This window comes from Peromyscus eremicus, chromosome 9 (genome assembly GCF_949786415.1).
Source record: "Peromyscus eremicus chromosome 9, PerEre_H2_v1, whole genome shotgun sequence".
Classification (NCBI taxonomy): domain Eukaryota; kingdom Metazoa; phylum Chordata; class Mammalia; order Rodentia; family Cricetidae; genus Peromyscus; species Peromyscus eremicus.
In genome coordinates, this window is record NC_081425.1 from 89,007,906 (window position 1) to 89,031,499 (window position 23,594).

The 23,594-nt window shown below is 41.8% G+C and overlaps 2 protein-coding genes and 1 pseudogene across 5 annotated transcripts in view; 2 read left to right on the forward strand and 1 right to left on the reverse strand.

Annotated features, from left to right (window-relative positions):
• Window positions 1–23,594, forward strand: part of LOC131919654 (disks large homolog 5-like) — a 406,205-nt gene that overhangs the window by 351,973 nt on the left and 30,638 nt on the right. The gene's annotated exons all lie outside the window — the stretch shown is intronic.
• LOC131919651 (disks large homolog 5-like) lies at window positions 383–11,592 on the reverse strand. 3 transcript variants are annotated; one of them, XM_059274029.1, is made up of 7 exons: window positions 11,485–11,592; window positions 6,988–7,147; window positions 5,648–5,791; window positions 4,617–4,797; window positions 3,697–3,812; window positions 1,593–1,693; window positions 383–1,434 (listed from the first exon to the last, which is right to left on the reverse strand). In XM_059274029.1, the coding sequence occupies exons 2-6, from the start codon at window positions 7,053–7,055 to the stop codon at window positions 1,606–1,608; spliced, it is 597 nt and encodes a 198-aa protein (XP_059130012.1). In that variant the 5' UTR covers window positions 7,056–7,147; window positions 11,485–11,592; the 3' UTR covers window positions 383–1,434; window positions 1,593–1,605. The 3 variants fall into 3 exon arrangements, with proteins under 3 accessions (XP_059130012.1, XP_059130010.1, XP_059130011.1); XM_059274027.1 differs by lacking the exon at window positions 11,485–11,592 and adding an exon at window positions 8,010–8,273; XM_059274028.1 differs by lacking the exons at window positions 5,648–5,791; window positions 11,485–11,592 and adding an exon at window positions 8,010–8,271.
• LOC131919643 (olfactory receptor 2L13-like) lies at window positions 16,436–17,577 on the forward strand (annotated as a pseudogene).

A 23,594-nucleotide genomic window follows, 5' to 3' on the forward strand; every position in this document is an offset into this window, starting at 1 on the left:
CAGGTGTTTTATATGGATCTTTTTCCATCATGAAGTGGATATACATGGAGTAGACCATGCGATTCACACCCAAGATGCCATCTTGGTTGTAACCCTGTCTAGCTGAGAACTCACAGTGTAGCCTAAGCCTCCTGGGACTTGCAGAGATCCACCTCTGTCTGTTGAGTTCTAATGTTACAGGAGTGGGACCCCACACCTGACTACAAAGCTACTTTCAGAATGAAGAGAATGTCCCAGGTTTAGCTGTCCCCCATGGGAGAACTTCCCCTGTTGGAGGAGGGCAGGAGGGGTGGGGGCAATGTGGTAGGCAGGAGAGGGAGGAGCGATGAGAGTTGGATCTGTGGTTGGTAAGTAAGTTCACTAAAAAATTTAAAGGAAAGAATGAAGAGTTGGAAATTATTTTTTATTTGTGAAATTACAGAAATTTGACAGAATAGGGCCTTAAAGGGGTGCTTAGTATATCCAGTGTATAGCTTTAGCAAAATATAAAATCAAAGAAAGAACAAAGAACCAAAAAAATAAAAAAACAGCAAAACAAAACAAAGAACAACAAAACCTAAATTCATGCAAACCACAAAACAAACCAAAACTATTTACATAAGAAGCTTTCTCTTCATGCAGATGTCCTACACTCTGTGGCTGGCTTTGGACACAAGTTGGAAGACAACCCTGAATTGAAATACCCTCTTCAAGACAAGTGTAGTCATGCCACTTTGGGGCTTCTAGGTTAAGTCCTTGCCAAAGTTGATCTTATGCCATGTTGACCACTATATGTTTCTGTCTGCCAACCTGTGTCTGTGTGCCCATTCAAGAGCAAAAAATGACACGGGGAGCATCTGTTACCAAAAGACATAACATCTCATGGTGACATCCTTCCTAAATCATCTCTCAGAACAATTCACTTCACCATCACATGTGCATGAAATTGAGTAGTTTCCACAATGGACTGGAGTGAGAATATGATGCTTCCTTTGTGTGGTCTGTCTGGATAGCAGCATGACATCAACACAGTCTCTGTTGACATATCTCCCTCCACATATGAAGGGCTCAACACTCAGTCAGCTACCAAAAGTTTGTAGCGATAAACTTCAGAGTAACTATGAGCAGAAACATATTCTCTCCATGTTGTTGTGGCCCTCACTGGGAACACTTGCTGGTAGATGTCATCTTTTTCTGCATAACTCTTGGTGTTTATTTTTTGAATCTCAAGCATCTTCTTGATGGTTTCTTTATTCCATAACCAATGAGTCAACAGACACATGGATCAGATTATGGATGGATGACCTGCAGGGCAGATGATATTTGCCTCACTGGTGATTTCACAACTAGTAGTACATGTCTTGTTCTGAGGAGGCCTTGATCATAGAGTGGAGAGTGTCAGGGTTTCTAGTTGACAATGGATTCCTTCAGCCTCCTCAGTTCTCATAAAGGGTGCTGTGAGAGAAGAAAAGGCAATCAGATCTAAAAACAGCCTTGCTGGATCACTAGCTAGATAAATTAAGTGCCTATTCACAGATAGGAAACCAGAATCAAGGAAGAACTCCACCCCACAAATGCCGTGTTGCTGGGGATGGGATGTCATGATGGCTCACTTGCTTATGACACTTAGTGCTCCTGCAGCAGCAGCTCTGTCGGCAGGAGGCTCTCATCTTGAGCTGTGGATTGTTCCAGTTCCTGTTGGAGATTTTCTGACCTAGAGGAGGAAGTTAGTTAGGGCAGAGTCCTGGTGGGGATCCACCATGTCACCTTTCATTCAGTGATATCACAAAAACTCAATTGTGCTGGACAGTCAACACTGATCTTTGGCAGCAGTCATTGTATGTACACCTCAGGAATTAGTGTCACAGAATAGTTGGGCCTTGAATTATTTTCTGCCCTTAACAAGTATCAGATGTTGATATGAGTACTATATGTACTGTGCTCTAATGACAAAGAACAGGACTTTTTCCTACAGTATAGAGACATCATTTAAATAAAAGGAGTAGCATATTAAAGTCATATATAATAGCACAGTGGAGATACACAGACTGTTCATGATGAGTTTCTCATCAACTATCCCATTTCTTTCTTGTCCAATTTCTGTTTATTTCTTCCTAGGCAGGGTTACAATATACATCTCTGGCTGACTAGATACATATTCTAGGTTGGCTACAAGAGGCCAGAGATTTCCTGCCTGTGCTCCCAAAATGCTTGGATAAAAGACATGAACAATAGCCGGGCGGTGGTGGCGCACGCCTTTAATCCCAGCACTCGGGAGGCAGAGCCAGGTGGATCTCTGTGAGTTCGAGGCCAGCATGGGCTACCAAGTGAGTTCCAGGAAAGGCGCAAAGCTACACAGAGAAACCCTGTCTCAAAAAACAACAACAACAACAACAAAAAGACATGAACAATCACATACACCTGTCCTTATTCCTGATTTTAATTGATATTATTTATTGATATTATTTTATTTTCCTCTCCATGTTGTACAATGCTGTCACAGGTTTGAAAGAGAAAACCTTAAAATTCCAAGCGATGTTCCTTCTTGTCTTTTTTTAGAGGGATTACATGAGTAAGAGTGGTAAAGATCATGATGGGGATATCTACAGAAAGAACTGTACCAAGCTCAAAAGAAGTCAGGAAATTTAGACTGACAGTTGTGACCTTCCGCATATGGGTGACAGTTGTGGAGCTGGTTGTGTCTGAGGGGGCCCTGGCAGTGTGACCAGGATCTCTTCCTGGTGTATGAGCTGTCTTTCTGGATCCCATTACCTATGGTCGGACACCTTGCTCTTGCTTGATAAAGTGGGGAGGGGCTTGCTCCTGCCTCAACAGAATGTATCAGGCTTAACTGTCCTAAATGGGAGATCTTACCCTGTGGGAGGAGGGGATGAAGGGTCAGGGAAGAAGGTGAGTGGGGAGTGGGAAGAGGGAAGAAAGGGGGATCTGTGGTTGGTATGTAAAATGAATAAAAAATAATTTTAAAATGACCACCTCATTTTATATACATAGACTTAATACATCTTTGCACCCAGGTAATACACAAGATGGAGCCTGTCATGCTAGAGCAGTATTTCTTGAGCCATGTGTCTGAGAACATTGTCACTGCATGATCTCTGGCAATAAACAAGAAGAGCTGTGTTATCCTTAGGCCTACAGCTGGGAATCTACATCCTGGCACTCTAGAGGAGTCTGTTCCACAACACTCGGTGAAGGTTCAGAGACATCTACCTGAGTTCATCCTGCCAATGACTAAACGTACTATGTCCCCAGTACACTTTACATGGGAAATGCTCAAACAATGAGGACAGCCAGTGTGACATCAAATAGTGACAAGGGTGCAAATCTCATCCTACAGGTGCTAATTAAAAATGTAATTTCAGTCAGATATGGTGAGGCACACCTTTAAATCCTATCACTTGGGAGGCATAAGCAGTCGGAGCTCTGTGAGTTCAAGGAAAGCCGGCTGAGAACATTCCAGAGAGATCAGAAGGGAAGAATGGGACACAAGTATACAGACCCAGGGAGTATCAAACATATTGTTTGCTGGACAGAAGTTCTTGTTGACAGACCAGCATAATACTCTGAGTTCTGAGTTGGTCTACCCATGCTTGGAGCAGGGAGTCTTGCTGATAAGCAAAAGCCCACAAAGGATAGAGAGCCCTGGTACAGGGGACCCAATTGGCTCCATACACCAACTTCAGACTGGGTTCCTACCTCATCTGGGAGACAGTCAAATGATGCTGCAGCTTTATTGTCAGGTGTTTTTGCTGTGTGACAAGCTCCCTCTGTTTCAGCAAGCTCTGGAGTCTCTCTTCCATTCTTTGCTGCTCCTGTTCATTACAAGTTTGTGTCCTCATTGGAGGGTTGAGTAGAGTATAGTCAATACATCTCACACAAGTGCAAGCACACACACAGAATCCCAAGAGCTTATTGGTCATTCAGTCTCATGAAATTTCAAGCTTATGGGCACATGAGAAAGCCTGCTTGAAGTTCATTAGACAGAGACTGACAAAGACAGAAACCCAGTGGTCTCCTCTAGCTGTCATCCACATGAAATATGCACTGCACTCCCACATGCCTCTATGACACACACATACACACACCACGGAGAGACAGAGAGAGACAGAGAAAGGCATGAAACGAAAACAACAAAGTGATAGAGGAGCAGTTATCTTTAAAATAAGCCCACCAGCCTTTATGCAAACTCCCAAAACTCAGCTTTCCATTCCTGGGAACTAAAATGGCCTACGGGAGCATACTCTTGAACTAGTGGAGATGGTTAGAAAAAAATTTTGACTCTTGAACTCAATTCTGTGTATAGCAATCCTCCCATCATAATGACATGTAGCTGTGTGATGAGTGATCGACCTGTTTCTCCTTATTGACTACAGGTTCAAGAAGAGTATCAGGGATTGTATGCCAATGACCAAGATTCTCAGAGGAGACACACTTCTCAGAAATACTAATGCACAGACACAGAATGAACAATTTTATGTCATGAAGTGGGTGGATGGATGGGTGTATGGATGAGGAAAGTGATGAGATAGAGCATAGGTGTCTGGATGGGTAGATTTGTTAAGGTTACATAAGTAAATGATGCTGGACCTAACTGTGACCCAGCTGCCTGTCCCTACCTGCTGTTGCTGGTTCTGGAGGTCACTGATCTCTTCTTGATCCTTACTGAGCACTTGCAAGTCACCCAAGTGGTGCTTCAGCACGACACAATCCTCCAGTAGGTTCTCCTTCTGTTGCCTCAGCATATCCAATTTCTTTTTGAGCTGACTCTGCTCCATCAGGAGCCGGCTCTGCAGATCACTGGAAACACACTCCAAATAGTAAGACTATGTCATCCACCTCTGGTCACCCACAACACCATGCCTCAACAACCCAACCCTATCCCAGGTTCACAGGAAGATGTAAACAAGAACCTTCAACAGTAATGACAGTGGCACTCAAGGCCAAAAGCAGAGAACAGTTATTTCCTGCAAGAATCAAACTATTTCTGAAACCCCCCCCCCCCAAATAACAGAAATTCATGCACTTCCATAACCAAGAGGAGTACTCCACCTGTCCTAATCAGTCCACTGTCATGAGGAAACACAAGCAGGTAATGTGCAAGTACACTTGAGGAAGTAGGAGACCCAAAGGGTGCATAGATCCCATAGCAGTCAGCTCCTGCCTGACACCCCTCTCATGAGGCCAATTGATCTTCTAACCAGTGGTTCTCAGTATGTGGGTTGTGAACCCTTTGGGATCTAAGGAGCCTTTCACAAGGGACACATATTAGATGTCCTATGTAGACATTTACATTAAAATTATTAACAGTGGCAAAATAAACTTAAGACAATGCTACAAAATAATTTTATGGTTTGGGGTCATCAAAACAATGAAGCAATGTATTAAATTATCACAGCATTAGGAAGGTTAATAAGCACTGATCTGGAGGTTACTGAATGACAATATGGTGCTTGGAAGAGCTAATAGTCTCTTTAAACCTTAGCAAAACTGAGTAAAGGGGCATAAGTCCAAAGGCTGCTTGCTAATGCTCCTGGCTAAGAAGCAGAAAAACTAGAAGTACATCTACAGACCCTGCAGTTCAGAGACAAAGAAACTCAGAGTTGCCCATTGTACAACAGTTGGGGTCCCTGCCGAGATAAGCACTTACCAAAGGAAGTCTTTCTCTTTGGTCAGCTCACTGAGCTTCTGTGACACCTCCAAATTCTCCTTCTCAAACTTCTGCAGGTGTGACATGACCTGCTGATGTTCCATCTTGAGCTTTTCCCAGAAAGGATTTGGCCTGTGGTAGGGCCTGGACCCAGAAGCAAAGAATTCCATGAATACAGGCCTCAAGGATCACATGAATTCAGTGTGTGTTCTATATTCCTGGAATTAATAAGATGCCACATAATGGCTCCGATGTACTGGGACCTCTGGCTCCTTATTGCACTTGCTCTTCTGGTCCCAGGCCAGCAGAGTCAGGGTGTTAAGAGGGATGCAGCTGGGACTGAATATGCTCCCTCAGGAGTACTGCACAGCTTGCTATGGAGTTCCCACAAGTCTATCACAGGTCTGGGCCCACCAGAAACTGTAATGTTTCTGCTGTCTTCAAATAAGAGATACTCATTCCAGGGTGCTTATATTGACATAGCGGCTAAAATCACATCATGAGCATTTCAGAGGATGGGACTCAATATTATGACAGCTTCATAAATTCCCCTGGGGCATTCCAAGTTGACACCAAGGTGAACACACTGCAAAGGGCTATGCTGCTCAAAATGGGGCTCCCAGTACACCATGTAGATAACACCTAGATACTGAGACAAGCAACACTTCATGTGCAACCATAGACCCTTGATTGCAGGATGAAGAGGGACACATGTGCACAAACACACAAACACATAGATACAGAAAAATGGAGGAGAGAGGGAGAGAGGGTGGGAGAGAGAGAGAGAGAGACAGAGACAGAGACAGAGAGAGACAGAGAGAGAAACTGAAAGAGGGAACGGTGATAAAATGCTCTCATTGAGATGACAAATTAATGCATGCAATTGTGTCATCTTAGAGAGGACCAAGAGCAGCAGACATCAGTACCAGGCCTTGCTGCCACATATTAAGATGTGGTACAAAAACTCTCCAGCTGCTACTAGAAGCATCCAGCACACAATGTCTTTCCAGCAAGTAAAAAAAAAAATTACAGCATTCTCACACTAGCCACCACTTGACAGGATCTGTCCCAATGCATGCTGGGAATTCACACACTACTGCTTCAATTCCTGAGTGATTCATTCCACAGGCTCTGATTTTCAATTGGAGGAAGCAGAACAGTATAATGTCCCCATCTTACTTCTGCCCATGTGTCAGGTTTTGCTTCAGAGAAGCATTTAGAGAAATTGTGTTGGGCAAAGGGACACCCAACCTCCCAGAAGCCCATTCCTTAGACAAAATAAACTAAGGGTGAAATTGTGGAACCAAGACGTTCACCATGGATTTTGAAACAGTAAATACTTGTTGTCCAAGGATCCTTCGGTTACTAAGATGAGGCGATCTCTCAGATCATTCCGTTGGGCAGTCATCTCCCGGAGCTGAGTGGTCAGGCTCTCCACCTTCTGCTTCACTTGCTTCTTTGTGAGGCTGGTTGGAGTGGGTGGTGGCTCCTTGGAGGCCCCTGTGTGTAGATGAATGAACACAAGTGAACATGCATTGTGACAAGACATAGAGAATGAACAGGTCACCCTGAGACCTGAAAAGATGTTTGAGAAAGGATGTAAGCAAGCAATTCAGTGACACCCCAAATAATTTTGCCCTGGACTGAGATGCCCCCGCTGGGCATCTTAGGTCTCCCATCTCTGTGATAGGAGATAGGTGTCTCAGCCAGCTGATTTCCTCTGCTCCTTTAGCACATGTTTTAGGTAACTAAGGAGAGAGCCTCCTCAGGCTTATTAACAGCTCTGGACTCTGCATTCAACTTGGCTGCAGTGTTCACTAGTCTGTGGCTTTCAAATGCAAGTAAAATTGACACAGTCCACAAGCACTCAAGTCATTAAAGATGCGAAAATATTCTGACAGGTCACTCTAAGCACATGGCAAAAATGGAGAAGCCACACAGGGACCGAATATGGTCACCATCCTCACCAAGATGCCGCAGTGACAAAGGAGGGTGCATAGAGCTGGTGGGCTGTAAATAAATGAAGACACTGAGGTTGAAGTACATTGATGACCTGCTTTTTGCTGGGCACAGTTCACTTGAACTTCCTACCCTAACGCTGGCCTTTTTGTCCCCTCTCAACCCCTACCCTCCTGTAGGATTGAAAGGCAAGAGCTCCCAGCACAACAGCTTTGGCCTTACTTGCTCCTGATTTCTGGGACAGACAAATTACTCTTCTGGAATCCTTGAATTTCAGGAGCCATGACAAGCAGGGAAGTCCAGTTGGTTCCCAGAGACTCCTACCTCCTGTGTCCCATTACTGCAAGATTCAGCTCAAGGCCAGGTCCTGCAGGGACATCCCAATTTCCTGCCCACAACTTACTGTACCATCTTCTTGACCATTTCTTTCTTGATTGTTCACATTGGAATGGCTGAAGGCCAGCTTGTGTCTGCCTCTCTCTGGTTTCTCTTCCCTCTCCTTTCTCTCGACCCAATAGAGTCCTGAGTCTTCCCAACATGTTCATGGCTGAACTGTAAGGGCACTGAACCAACTGTCCAAAGGCAGTTGGTGTTGCTACAACACAGGTGACATCAGATTACATTCTAAAGTCTCCAGGATACAATAGAATGTCCAGGCATGAGACACCCCTGATGTCATGGGGAACTGACATTACCTCCCTGCTAACCAGATCTCCTCATCGCTCTTCCGAAGTCAGGTTTCCCATTCTAGGAATCTCTCCTGGGGCTCAAGAGAAATGCTTCAGTACCCTTTTGTTCCATAGCCAGAGGTTGCTCTCTGATTTTTTGGAAATGCCTCAGTACTTCCATGTGGGAAAGAAGGTGAGTGTTCATCTCCTCTTAAAGTATATGTCCAGAAGGTAACAGTATTATAGACATTGATGTGAGGTATGATTCTCCACAAGTACCTGCATCTCCTTATAATCAAGAAATGATAGACTTAATGATAATGGAAAGGACACTTTTTAAATAACTTCCCGATATGGAGCCTACAGAAATTACTGCCAGTAGAGAATATGCAGCTTAGTTGATTTAAATTGATGACCACAGCAGATTGCATTAGCATGTTACATGGGATCTATAGATAATCACTACCCAGTACATCAGCTTTTAAGAGTTTCTGAAAATGCTCAATGGGTATGACCCAAAATTACATCTAAAAATCCTGTAGAGTTTGCTCTTAGTGATTTTACAGATTGTTCTTCAAAAAGACAAGGACCATATATTTTATACACAAATTCTTCACACTCCTAAAAATGGTTAGTATCTTCCCCTGATTATACAGCTCAACAGTCAAAACTTACTATATTCCATTAGTTTTTATTAGAAATTGCTCAGTAATAGGTTACTTTTAACTCACTTCATGTATATATTTGCACATGAAGGATATACTAAAAATGGAAACTGGCCAACACTGATAGAAAAGAATTGTTACAAAAGTATTTTAAATTTTAAAAAAATGTAATGAAGAGATGAAAATCTCTAAGCTCTATCTACTTTGTACTCTAACACATTTTATCTCTACATTTCTTTGCTTCCTAATCTCAAAAATTAATATCTTATGATGTAATTTCTTTAACTTTGGATGTGTAACTTCCTGGGGCATGGTTAAAATTTGTAAAATGCATAACAAAAGTTAGCTGAAAACTTGTAACAAAAGGTTATCACTTTTAAAATCTATATATAGACAGCATGTATAAAAGTTATTATTCCTACTGTCCCCTTTGGTTATTATTGTATCTCCTTTGTAGACTAAATAGGCAATCACTGCTCCTCAAAATATTTTGGAGAAAGGTAGAATTTAATATCATGAGATATCCCTAAGGAAATATAGGTCTACTCAGGATAGAAGAACCTGACTCAAAAGATGTATGTTTAACCACTTATGTATTTGCAAACTGTTCAACATCAGGATTCTGGAAAATTTAAATAAGAATCAAATATGTGATTGATAAATTTGGTATATTTGAAAAATAAGGCTCTTAAATACCTAAGGTCTATTTATGAGAGCAGAATTCACTTGCAATTAATATATCTAGTCTCTTTGTCTTTACAAACTTTGTTAATCTTTAGCTCATTGCATAAACTGAGTCATACAAACTGTGATATTCTCTAATGGCATACCCTGAACGAGTAAAAAATAAAATAAAGTTCAATTCTGTGGACTGTATTTATTTAAGTTTTATATTTGAGGCTAACAGATCTTAAGTTAAATCTTCAATCCAAATTTTTAAAACTCAAACTCAACGGGGATAAAATTGTAAAATCCTAATCATAAACAAAAGCTTCCTTGTAAACTGTTAAACACAGTTAGGTCATACAAATTAATGATAACCACCTCGTTATTAATAAAATTCTTTAAAGTGTTCTAAAATTATGCTTGTAGTCATAGTAATTACAAATCTATTTCATTTTACAGGGAAAAGCTTCAGTTAGAATGTTGTTCATATTTTCAAGATTAGGCCAAAAGCAATGATTAAAAATGAATGAAGTTTGTTTACACAGACTGTTTACCTTGCTGACAGACTTTAGGTTGAGAGAAATAAACCCTCATAGTGTGTTTCAGTGGAACTTCTCACTATTTCTTTATTTCAGGGAACTTGCTATGCAATCAGGTAAATAAAAAAATAATGAATTCAATTCTATTAAAACACAGCAGTAATAGTGAACTGCTCAATCATTTGTCACAGAGAACACAGAACAAAGAGCTTGCTCAGGAGAAAAGCTAGAAGCAGCCTTGACTGGGGTTGCTGGCAGGAGGCTTAACCAAAGGCTTGGTGCCATGAATTGTCTGTTACTGAGACTGTAAGAGCTTTCCCTGCTTATGCCTGGTCCAGTAATGCACACATCCAATGTGCACAGTGCTAGCAAAAGAAATTTGGTCTTGTCTTTAACATAAACAATGGAAACATTTTCATTGTATGTCTTTCAGAAATTGAAAGCCAAAACACCACCCATATTTCTTGTATTTGTGATTACTAAACCTTAATTCTTTAAATTTATATTTTTGTATATCATAAGAACTTAAAACAACGTAAACAGGTTTAGGCAGATTTAAACATAAGACTGAATTTTTTAAAAGAGTTTTAAAAATATTTCTACTGCTAATAATAATAACCTATAATTGGAAGCACTACGATGTTGTTTTGCCATGCTAAGGTTCCTTTGTAAGCATTTATAACGAATCCTAGGAATGGTTACTGGAATATAAAGAGAGGTGTCAAATATGGCCTCTATGATCTGTAAAAATACTATTACAGCAAAATATTAGCAGATACTAATCAAGAGATAGATGAAATGATCAATACCCAAGCAAGGGACCATGACTGGTAGAGTCATGGTAGAGTACTTTATTAAATCTGACTATTATTTACAGCCATGAACACTATACTAGACCTTACTTTGGGAAGCCTATATCAAAGGATTTTGCAGAGCTCTCACCGAGGCTAATTCATTTCAGAAGACACCAGGTAAACATTCCATCATTGAGATTTTAAGAAAAAATTGTAAGAAAACTTTTCCTGATAGAAGGAGCCCTAACTCTTCCTGTCTGGACCTGAGAAAACATTCTGCTCAGCAGGGATCTGACTTCTTGCACATGTTACCTTGTTCACTGGAGTAATAACCCTGCTCCTCTGACCAGCACTATCATCTTTGTCTACACAGGGGACAACATGACCTCAATACAGGATTTGGGAAGGCTCTGATCAGTCTGGAGGAGGCAGGAAGTTCCTGAACAACCTGGATATCTACAGTTGCTGGTCTATAACCAGGAACAGTGATTTTTCATTTGATGTCTTTCTTCCACAAGACTTAGTAACAGATCAAATGGTTTTTACCTGGGAAGCACTATGGTGTATCTTTAGTTCTTCTAGTATCAGGTCTCTTGAATAGCTGGGTGAATCACTAGGGGCTTACAGAAAATGGCTATAAAGCAAGCTAGAGAAATAGAAATCAGAGTTATTTGGGTTAGTAGGAAAGACACCAAATGGCTGAAATGTCTACTGAGGGTGTTCAATGTTCCTAGCTTATTTAAAATTTTCTCTTTCATGTTACTTATAACCATGAAGCATAACAATGATGCTGGGGCAGTGTGAGTATTAGTTTTTTATTACTTATATAATTACTCAAACTAGAATCACCTGGGAAGAGAGAGCCTCAATGAGGAATTCTTTAGATTAAGTTGGCTTTGAGTACATCTGTTGGAGATTTATAGATTGTTAATCAGATGGAGGTCTCACCCTAAAGTGTGCAGAACCACTTCATTGCTGGGACCTGAACTGTGTCACAGTGAAGAAGCTGGAGCATATGCAGAGACAAGCAGGCAGCATGGCTGCATTTCCATCTCTCCGCTCTTGACAGTGGATGTGATGTGACTGAGTTCCTGCCTTGATATCCCCAAAATGGACTATTACCTGGACCTGTGAGCTAAAATCTATTCTTGCCCTGCTGTGCTTGGGAAATTAATATAAAGAAGATGCTAAGAAACCACTATGTGACACAGGGGTTTGCACAAGTCAGGGAGATGTGAAAGTAATTGATGACATGCTCAACAGCAGCGTATCTGACCAAAAGCAGGAGATCCTGTTTTTTCCTGAACCCAACATATGTTTCCCTATCACAGATTTATAAAGAGACACCCATTGACACAAACAGCATCACCTTGTCAACCAATGGCTCTGGGTAGTGTCTTGCCCTCTCAAGTGCTGTTCTAAATTTTGTTTTGTTTTGTTTTGTTTTTCCGAGACAGGGTTTCACTGTGTAGTTTTGTGCTTTTCCTGGAACTTGCTTTGGAGATCAGGCTGGCCTCGAACTCACAGAGATCCACCTGCCTCTGCCTCCCAAGTATTGGGATTAAAGGCATGTGCCATCACAGCCCGGCCTAAATTCTTTCAGCTATAAAACAATGCAACATTAATTTCAATATAATGTATTGTTCTATGGGTTTCCTGACTATTAAAATTTGGGGATATGGGGAAATGGATCAGAAATCCCAGTCCTAGAGATGAATCTCAATCTTATTCTATGTCCTTCTTTGGAGGTCAGGAGAAGCTCCTTAAAGGCCAGATCAGGGAAGTACCTCAGCTGCCAGGTATGCCGAGTGTTAGTAATGAGTGGCAATATGTCCACTAATTACCTTAGGCCAGAGATTAACCCTAGGGTTGATGCACACACATGCCTGTGAAGAACTCTTGGTTGCCCTCTAATTCTGTGCTTCTTCAGCAAGATTTCTGGAAACAGATCTTTGACAAACTTCCTTCTTCAGAAATAAATAGAACTACTTATAAGGGAAAAGTCATTTTGATTTTGTCCTTCATCTAGAACATGTGACAGCCCCTTCTGAGCAACTTCAAAGGGCTATAGAAGGAGGCTAAGGTCTCATCCCAGGAACCAATAACCATAGTTACAGGGACAGAGTGCAGGTCTGAGGAACAGAGTGCAAAAGCCAGAAGTTCAAGGAGGAGACAGCAGGGACACTCATGAAATCCTCTGTTATGTGGTTGCCATTTTAGCCTCTCTGTATGTGAATTTCTTCCACCTAAAGAAAAGAGGGTGGAGATGGACCATGGAGATAGGTGCTGCAACCAGGAACAACTTGTAAAATAACGTCTTTCATCATTGGGACTTTTAATGGACACAGAAACAGGTCTTCTTAAACTATAGTCCACAAATTGGTAAAGGATTTTGTTTTTGTTTTGTTTTTTGTTTTTGCTTTTTATTCTTCTTTCCAGCTCCCTGCATTCTCTTTCCTTTACCAACTTATGCCTTTTGCTTTTGTTATGTGGATTAATTCACACTTAACAAGGCAGGACCCACAGAAGATTCACTCACATGCTCTTTCAATGGTTGCCTGTATTAAATATGCAACACACGATAATTCAAATCTTGGCATTAAATCCTTCTTGAGCAATTTAACCACAGCAGCCATAGTTTACTATTTTGTTAGAATATAAATAATAGATAGAGAACATACAAATAATGGCATTTCGACGTGATAAGGTAAAGATCCTGCAAGGATACACACCATGAGTGTGAGCTCTCCTCCTTCCCCTGCTCTAAGCCTTCCACTCTCAGCTCAGTCAGGACAAGCCTATCATCAGGAACAAACTCCCAGAAGAATCCCTCACTGAATATACACTCATGAATCAGTCACTTCCACATCAACAACAGGGTTCCAAAGGACAGCACTCACAGGAATCAGTCACCATCTCTCTTCCAGTGGGAACTCGGCCCTCAGGGAAGGAACTGAGCCTCACCAACCATTATAAGATTTTCACATGCTACCATGTAACTTCCTAAACTGGGCCATTACTTCCTAAAGCAAAATGGGTATGGCATTGTGCATAATTCACAGGTAATCTGGACCAGAAAGGATACTGACCTCCAGGAAGCAGGAAGGAATAAAGCACAGAGAGAATAGACACTCGTTATACTTAAATGGATAGGCAGGATCAAAACGTAGGCTTTCTACCCTTAGTGTAGAATCTCTTCTTACTGATTTCAACTTCTGGTGAGGAGTTTGAAAAGAGGACGAACCACATCTTTCCAAGGTGTTCTACCACCTCCACTGACACAGGACATCATGTCCCACAGAGGCCAACCAGGACAGGGAAGGAAAGGCTTCTGCTATTGTTGCTTGAGAGAATCAGAACAGAGGCAGTAGGTATAAATTCATGTCCAGCCACAGGTCCCTTCCCCGAGGGCTAATAGAGAAGGTGTCATCCTGGACATTCAGGTAGAGTAGTGGCCACTACCAGATCCTAGACCCACTGAGTGAGCTGCAGAGAGAAGAGGTGGGTGGCAGTCCAGGGGAGCCCCAAGGAACTACTACTCTCCCATGCCCTCAGTGTGCTGTGGCAGTCCGAAGATGCCCTTCAGGCAGAGAATGGGCAGCAGTTGAGGATGTATCTGCTTCAGTGAAGTAAGCAAGTCCTGGAATTCATCCTGCCTCTTAGGAGGGTGCACCTGGAGCAGCAGCTACTCTTTGGTGTCCCCAGCCTCCTGCTGCCACTTGCCTGGGCTCAGAGTGCCCACTGCCTTGAAGCATGGCCTCCACCTTGGTCATGACCTGGGCCAGGGTCTGAGGCCAAATGCCTAGCAGTTCCTGGTGCTGAGTCTCTATACTGTCTGACCAACCTGCCTCACCTTGCCCGGCTCTGTGGGATGGCACCAGGGCTTTCAGAGACCTTGGTGCTGTGGGCTGAAATGGGTGGCTTCTTAGGGTACTGATAGGCCCCAGACAACAGGGGCCATGGGCTGGAGTCTAAGGGGCTGGGTCTCCAGAATTCCAGTGGTGCTCAACACATACACCCTGGGATCCCAGGCATAGCCAAGATGACTGAAAAGGCAGGAAGATTGGAAGAGGAGGAGGAGGTGGAGAAGACAGAAGGGACCCTGGTGGGGATGGTAGCCAGGTGGGCCTTAATGAGCAAAATCTTATTTAAAAACATATGATAATGTATAATATAGAGCAGCAACAGTAAAATTATGTTTAGAATGATTTATTTTGAGTGTAAGATGCAAGGGTCATCTCCTTATTTTCTTGGCTGCCTATAGTGGGTGAGGTTTAAACTCTGTTCATCCCAAATGTCAGCCTTCTCACTGGTTGAATTGGCACAGGTCTAACTACCACTATTCCCAGAACACTGTACAAATTAGGCAGGATTCTGTGTTAGACCTGTGCTTGACCAAAACAGCTCTCCCTTACCACACACAGCAATAACTTCATATATTGTCTTGTTGGAGAAAATGAAGTCTCTTCAATGATCTTGAATTATTGTCATGGTGTTTTTTATTGTGACAATAGGAACTCCTTGACAACAGATTTCCCATTTCCACAATACCTTTAACTACATTTACTATTTATACTTATTATGCTAGTAACAACTAAATGACTTTTTGTGGGGTGTTTTTTGTTCTACCTCTTCATAGTTAATACTATCATAAATACTGACAGAAGAGGAAATACTGATGACTACAAAGTCGGTACTTCCCTTTTGCATGAAAACTTGTCATTGTGAAGGCTTTAAAAGATTGTCAGAGTTTTTGGCCAAACACCCTAACTGTCATGATAGAACTCTCATCCAGTGACTGGTGGAAGCAGATGCAGAGATCCACAGCCAAGCCCCAGGTGGAGCTCCAGCAGTCCAAACGGTGAGAGAGAGGAGGGATTCCATGAGGAAGAGATATCAAGACCATGATGGAAAAAGCACAGGGACAAATAGCTAAACTAGCGGAAACACATGAACTCTAAACCAATAGCTGAGGAGCCCCCATGGAACTGGACCAGGCCCTCTGCATTAGTGAGACACTTGATGAGCTTGAACTGTTTAGGAGGCCCCCAGGCAGTGGGACCAGGACCTGTCCTTGGTGCACAACCTGGATTTTTGGAACCTTGGGTTTATGCTGTGACACTTTGCTCAGCCTTGGTGCAGGGAGGAGGGGCCTGGACCTGCCTCAACTGAATCTACCAGGCTGGGCTGACTCCCCAGGGGAGAACTTGCCTTGGAGGAGGTGGTAATAGGGGGTGGATTAGGTGGGGGGAAGCCTGGGGGTTGAGAGAAGGGAGGACAGGGGAATCCGTGGCTGATATGTAAAAGTAAATTAATTATAAATTAAAAATATTTATTAAAAAATAAAATAAAATGATCATACAGGTATCTCTGAACTGAGAACTTGGCCAGAGGCAAGGGGGAAGAAACATTTTGTTCAGATTTCAAAATAAATTCAACAGAAGGATGGTGCTGGTTGTAAGAACAATTCAGTGCAAGCATTCATTCCAAGCCAGTTCCTCTTTGTTCTCCTGTTCTACTTTATACAAGTGCATTTTACTTTCAGGTCACTTTTGAAGAAAGAGAAAGCAATACATTTTCATGGAGAAATGGATTCAGAGCTCACGTGATTTCATTTTGTTAGGATTATTACCACAAAATCACACAGGCCTACTGCTTTTTCTGCTCATCATCTCCATATTCTCTGTGGCCTTGCTTGGCAACTCAGCAATGATCCACCTCATTCGTGTGGATCCCAAACTCCACACCCCCATGTACTTTCTGCTCAGTCAGCTCTCTCTCTCATGGACCTGATGCATATCTCTACCACTGTTCCCGAGCTGGCATTCAACTTCCTCTCTGGCCAGAAAAGCATTGCCTTACGGGGCTGTAGAGTGCAATCCTTTTTCTTTCTGACCATGGCAGGTTCTGAGGGCTTGTTCCTGGCCTCCATGGCCTATGACCATTTCATGGCCATCTGCCACCCTCTTCATTATCCTGTTCCCATGAGCAAAATGATGTGTCTGGAGACAATCATAGGATCTTGGACACTGGGCTCCATTAAATCCTTATCACACACAGTCTGTCTTTTTCACATTCCTTACTGCCATTCTAGGTCTATTAACCATTTCTTCTGGGATGTCCCTGCCATGTTGCCCCTAGCCTGTATGGACACTTGGGATTATGAGTACATGGTATTTGTGAGTACAAGCCTGTTTCTTCTATTTCCTTTCCTTGGCATCACAGCTTCCTGTGGATGGGTCCTTTTTGCTGTCTTCCATATGCACTCAAAAGAAGGAAAGAAAAAGACCTTCACTACATGTTCAACTCACTTAACTGTGATGACATTTTACTATGCACCTTTTTTCTACAGGAGTAGACCTTTACCTTTGTTCCAGGAGTCTCCGTTCCCCCACAGAAGATAAGATTCTGGCTGTCTTCTACACTATCCTCACCCCTATGCTCAACCCCATCATCTACAGCCTGAGGAATAAGGAGGTCCTGGAGGCCATGACAAGAGTCTTTGGGACATTCTCTTCCACAAAAACTTTGTCATTTCCTCTCTACTCATATTTCAGTCCCTGGAGAATGACAGAGTAGTGTTGCCTATTGGAAATGTAATGTGACCCCAAACATTTCATACCTTTCTGGTGACTTATTACTGGCTAAGATTAAATAGTATGTTCATTATTACACACTATATCAATTATTTACATGTTTAATTCATAATATTACAGTCAATTATATCAATAACAGAAATTATGCAATTACTATTCTAACATAATATGACACATTATACCTTATGAGTGTATAAATATTACTGTAAAATTATATTGTATGCTGACATTGACTTGATTCTACAAAATTAACATAATTAATTGCTTTGATTATATGTTTTGCTTTCATTCTTTTCATTATTAAAAGTTTATGTATATTGAATATTTAAAAAAGATTGTCAGAACTTTTAATGATTATGATTTGTGAAAATATTCTGAGGATTGATCTATATCAAACTTTTAAAGTGACAATTATTCTAATCTTTAAAACAGTACTTGGGGTAAACTTCATTTTCTCATTCAATAAATAGACTGTGAGGAGTCACTTACTGCATGCTAGCCCATTACCTAACCAATGAGGTTACAGTGGTAAGTAGACAAACACCTATTGGAATTGAAGTATACATAAAGTATACAATAAATGAGACAGTCACACAGATAGACGTATAGTAGTTAGAGGACAAAAAGCAAATTTTCTGGACTGTAGGGGAAGATGGAAGGATCTTAAGTGAGTAGGACCAAGTGGGAGAAGCTGAGAGCATGGCATATAAGGAAAATGGAAGGAAATATAAGAAAAGCCTTGTTCAGCCTTGCTGCATGAGGGAGGGGCTGAGTAGTGCCTGAACTGAATGTGCCAGGCTCTGCTGACTCCCCATGGGAGGAGCCCTGACACTTTTGGAGGAGGGAATGGGGAGGGTGGGTCGAGGAGAACCTGGGGGAGAAGCAGAAGGAGGGATGAGACAGGGATCTATGGTTGGCATGTAAAAGGAATGAAAAAAATATCTTTAGAAAAAGACTTAAAAAAGAAAAGAAAAGCCAGACAAAAAAGATTCAAGAACAGGAAGATGCTGGAGTGTTCAGTGTCACTTCCCTGCAGGGACAGGGACAGAAAAATCCAAGTTCAAGTCAGAGATGAAACAGGAGCCAGATCTATCTGTGTCAGGAGACACTGGCAGGTACTGTGAGTGGAAGTGGAGGCAAGTGGGTTCTTGGTGAGGAACAGCAGTCTTGACTTCTGTGTGGATGAATTCCTCTAACCACAGGCCAAGGCAATGGGTTTCCCTCACATTTGCCAGCTGTGATGATTGTGTTTATACAACACTGCTTTCCATGTATGTAGAAATGGGATCCAACTATGTAAATGATTGTGATACTGAGAAATGCCTGCCTATGGCCTTGAGTATAAACCCATCACAATAAAATATGTTCATCATAAATGTCAGCCCAAAAGAGAATTTGTTTCGTAAGTCAAGCATGATTGTCTATTTTCAATACATGTCACAGTCTTACTTATTCTTTTCTTCTGTCTCCTTAATAACAGAAACCTAGCTGTGAGTATGCCCACTGTGTCTTTGTAGAGAGGGTTCATTTACCTTGTGCTACAGCAGCAGTAACAACAGCTGTAAACACATGCATCGGAAGCAGCTGTAGCAGAGGCTGGAGCCTCTGGAGAGGAAGCAGAAGCAAGAGAAGCAGAAACAGCAGAAGCAGGAGCAACAGCAACAGATGTGGAAGTGGAAACAGAATCAGAAGCAACAGTTGAAGTGTTTCTTTGACCAGAGTTCTCTAGTGTGACCTCTGGTTCCTGGAGTCAGTACTTACTCTCTTCTTGAGCCTTTAAGGACAATTTGAGATGTGCTATTTTTCATAAAAAGGGAATGTTACACTTTCATTCATTTTATCACTTGTCAATGCCATGGTCTTGATTTTAGTCCACAAATATCTGTGTATTCCTTTCAATTTTATCTTTAGAGACCACTAACATTTTTTAACCTCTGCTTCATTTCTACTTGAGTAAAAGACCCATGGTTTCATAAATCTTAAAAGCAGATATGACGAACTGGCTTTAAAAAAATCTGCACTTTGTTACCTAACACATCCATTTCCAGCATGACGGGAAGACATATACAGAAAAGGTCAAAATGTGTCCTCTCCAGTCTGTGCGACCCAGTTGTTTAACAGCCACATTAAGAGACTGTGACAATGAAGGGCTTCTAGAAGGAAAGGAACCTCTCCCTTCTGCAGTCCATTTATCCTTTCCCATAGCCTTTCACAATTGCCCATTGGGATCCTGGGATAGCAAGAGTGAAGGTGAACTCAAAATGCATGAACAAAGTATGCCACCAGCTGCTGAGCTGCAAGTAAGGAGTCTGCAGATGCCTTCTGGCTTCTCACTCCTTTTCCATGACTGTTAAACCTGTGAGATGTAGACTAATGGCCTGCTCCAGCAACATCGTCTGCTTTGAGTAGGAAATATTGTGAACAAAGCCTCAAGAATTCATTCAAAGCTCTGAAATGGTGCTACCCATCCATTTATGTCACAAAACAGTTGATAGAATTTCCACAAGGCTGACTCACATAGGTTACCCAAAAACCCATTCTACCTGCTAAATTGAAGAGGTGTGTTCTTGGGTCTTAGAGAGATCACTTGGTATTTAAGGTTCCTTGAATTCAGTTCCTGACACCCAGCAGGGGGCTCATATCTGTCTAAAACTCCAGTCCTAGGGGATCCAGTTCTTTCTTCTGTCCTCAGTGAATACTAGGCTTGCACAGGGTGCACAGACATATACACAGGGAAATCATTCACACACAAGCATGCACAACAGTAAAATCAAGTGGGAGTTTTACAAACTGACTCAGTGCTACTTGGTAGATGAGCAGTTTCCTCTGCCTTTACATAATGTCTCTAGATTTCTGTCAGTCTTCACAACTCAGTCAACATCAGAATTCAGGATCCTATTTTGACATCAAATACCACATTTGCTCATTTTATATGCTACCTAAAGTTTAAAACAAATACAAAACTTGCCTAAATAATATACCCTAAATTGGTTATAAAACAAAAAAATAAGACAGATTACTCCTAAAATAAACACATTGAAGCGTATATACTTGTTAAAAGTACTTAAAGTGGTCACGGTGAATGATCTCAAAGGTACTAGTTAGAGATGAACTTAAACTACTATGGACACATGAATTTGATGGGAGATTTGTCAACCTTAGATACATTTTTATAGTTCTCTGAGTCATTATTTCCTCTTCATTATGCAGTTTATCATAAGACAATAAAAAGGAAACCCCTATATTTATAACACTTTTTGCATCTCCCTCTAGTATTTAGACACAAGAGACCACAGTACAGACCTCTAGTTACTTCACCATTCCATACACCAGTTGGAAAACAGAAACGATGAAGTCAATCTAGAAAGATTTTCCTCAACTCCTGTGTGGAGGTCCATGACTTTAATGTTAGTACTAGCAAGGCAGAGGCAGGTGTCAATTTGATAGTTCAAGGACAGCCTATTCTACATAGCAAATTCCAGACTACTTAGGGCTATATAACAAAAGGATATTTCAAAAACAAAGAAATCTAAATCTAGACATAATTTCTTGAACAGATAAAGTCGCTGATTTCTGTAAGCAGAATACAGTTGACAGAGAAAATCCAGGACCAGCTGCTTCACCAATACAAGTGAACTTTCTTTTTTCCCAGAGCTAGGAATCATCCTTACAATCGTCCTGTGTCATTGTCAAATTGGCCTGTCTTGCTATAATCTTTAATGAAGACAAACATTTGATGCCTTGTTAGAGTTCATGGAGAAGAACTGACAGTGTCTGTCTTGGTCCATCAGTTAACACTTTGCACGCTGCCTATACCAGGTAAACCATGCTACTCCAAATCTTGTATTGGTCTGGGCTTAAATGCATTGAACTGCAGAAATATGGTTACTTTTATATCAGAGTCATGATACGTTTACAAATTGTGTAAACCACTGCCATTTTGGTTTACTAGATTTACATATGTATTCACTATCTACATTTCAATTAGTGATATTTTGGTATGCTGATTTATCATTTGGATAACTTTTCAAAAGAAAATTTCAGTGGGGGAAAACCACCAAATATTAACAATACCTTGAGTAGAGTCACAATTTGTAGTCAACTGATTCCACAAAGTATGTTAACTTTAACTGACTTACCTTGTTACATTCAAATCCTACTTCATTCAAAGTAGTGCAGACTCCACACAGGGTGCTCCAAATGTACCTACATACACACTAAGTGACTGCTCATTCATGCACCATCCAGTAAAGCCTTAGAGACGCTCCTATCAATTTACAACCTTTGGACTGTCATCCAACAAGACATATTCATGTACTACAGACCATTTCAGCACTAAGAGATGGCCTCTTCATAACATGCAGAGTTATATAAAAAATGGTAAAAAATATTTTCTGTTTGTACAGGAGAACCCCTTTGGCATTCCAATTATATCAAGCACTAATGAAATTCTTTTCTGGTTGAGGAAGATTTAAGGCAAGTTCTGGCCCCATGAAGGCACTGAGATGATTTCCCCATTATTGCTACATGTCTTTATACTCAGTGTCAAAATAGATCTGGTTGATTCAGCAACCATTTTTTTCTTGCTGGTTTATAAAGCTGGAAGTAGAAAAGCATGCCACATGTGAGCCAAACTGCAAAGTATGTGGTCGTTCTTTTATCTGTTTAATTTCTGATGGGCTACAACCATTCTACATTCTAAGAAAAACTCAAAATGCTCCTCATACTACTTCTAGAGATTCAAGATTGCATGATTGCCTTTCAATACCGGGGTAGTGACACATGCCTTCATTCCTAGCACTTGGGAGGCAGACAGGCAGATGTCTGTGTGTTCAAGACAATCTTGGTCTTCAGAGCCATGTTGGTGATAGTCAGGCCTACACAGAAAAACTCTGACTAAAAAAGCAAAACAAAAGGAAAACACAAACCACCGGAGCAAAACCTGGAACGTGCTTGGTAGCTGCTGGTGTTCGGCTCATTTTTCTAACATTGTTTCAATCTCATCTGAGACCTGAGCAAGTGTTTGGTCTGTTTTCTTCTTCCTGCATCACAGCTGCCCGGTTCTGGGAATTTTATTCATCCATACAAAAGGTTTGTTGGCTTTTACGTGTACAATAACAAAACTTTGTAATTACTATTGCTGCTGCTGCTGCTGATGATATTGATGATGATGATGATGATGATGATGATGATGATGATGATAATAATAATAATAATAATACTGAAAGAGAAAACCGAAAGGGGAGGGGTTGGGCCTCTCCCAAGAGTGTTTGAGTCCAAGGCCTGCAAGTTGGCCTTCTTTGTGCCATTCCTGCCCAGTGCTGCCTGCAGCATCTCTCCCATCCTATAAAGGGCGCTCCCTTGCCTCAGTCCTTGGAGATGGAGAGGTGGGTGAAGATGAGGTGGCTGAGACCTGGGTCCAGGCTGGAGGAATCAACACTGTTGAGGAGCCTGAGCTCTGCAAGAGCTGTCTTGGTCCCATAAATTCTGCATCTCTGGGCAGCGCCTTGATCATGGGCAGATGGGACAGACAGGAAGGCAGCTGGAAACCAAAGTTAGGCCAGGACATGCAGGTCAAGAGAGATTTAGCAGGGGGCAGCACCTTGCATGACATCCATGCTGTCTGTTGTGGTAGTCAGTAGGATGCAACTATAGCCTCTAATTTCTAGTTGGGGAGGCATTTGATGAGATGCTTGACCCTGGCCCAAGGCAAAGACTTATTGTTATGGGAGCCCATGCATCTGGTTGCTGAAGGGGCACCACGGAGACACAGCAGGTTGGGGGCGCCCAGGGGGGTAAGTTCACTGAAATGGAGCAGAAGGAAGAGGTAGATTTGAAACAGGATAAATCCAAGAAGGATGAGCTTGGAAGTGGCATGCATGAAGTAGGTCTCTCTAGCAACATGGGCAATTCCAGATCCCTAGGCTGTTGGTGCTGGCTGGACTGGGAGCCTGAGAAACTGAGGTTGTGCTCCACACCAAATGCAGGCCAAAAGCTCACAGGTCTGTGGAGGCACCCCCACCCCACAACTTCCCACAATGGTTCGGGCTGCCACTTGTC

Bases quoted from the DNA above. Each gene is read 5' to 3' on its own strand.
- LOC131919651 (XM_059274027.1), bottom strand. From the start codon at position 8,151: ATGAACATGTTGGGAAGACTCAGGACTCTATTGGGTCGAGAGAAAGGA. The intron at 7,148-8,009 runs GTAAGTTGTGGG...ATCTACACACAG, and splicing joins ATGGTCAAGAAGATGGTACA to GGGCCTCCAAGGAGCCACCA. The intron at 1,694-3,696 runs GTAGGAACCCAG...TTCCTCCTCTAG, and splicing joins TTGACTGTCTCCCAGATGAG to GTCAGAAAATCTCCAACAGG.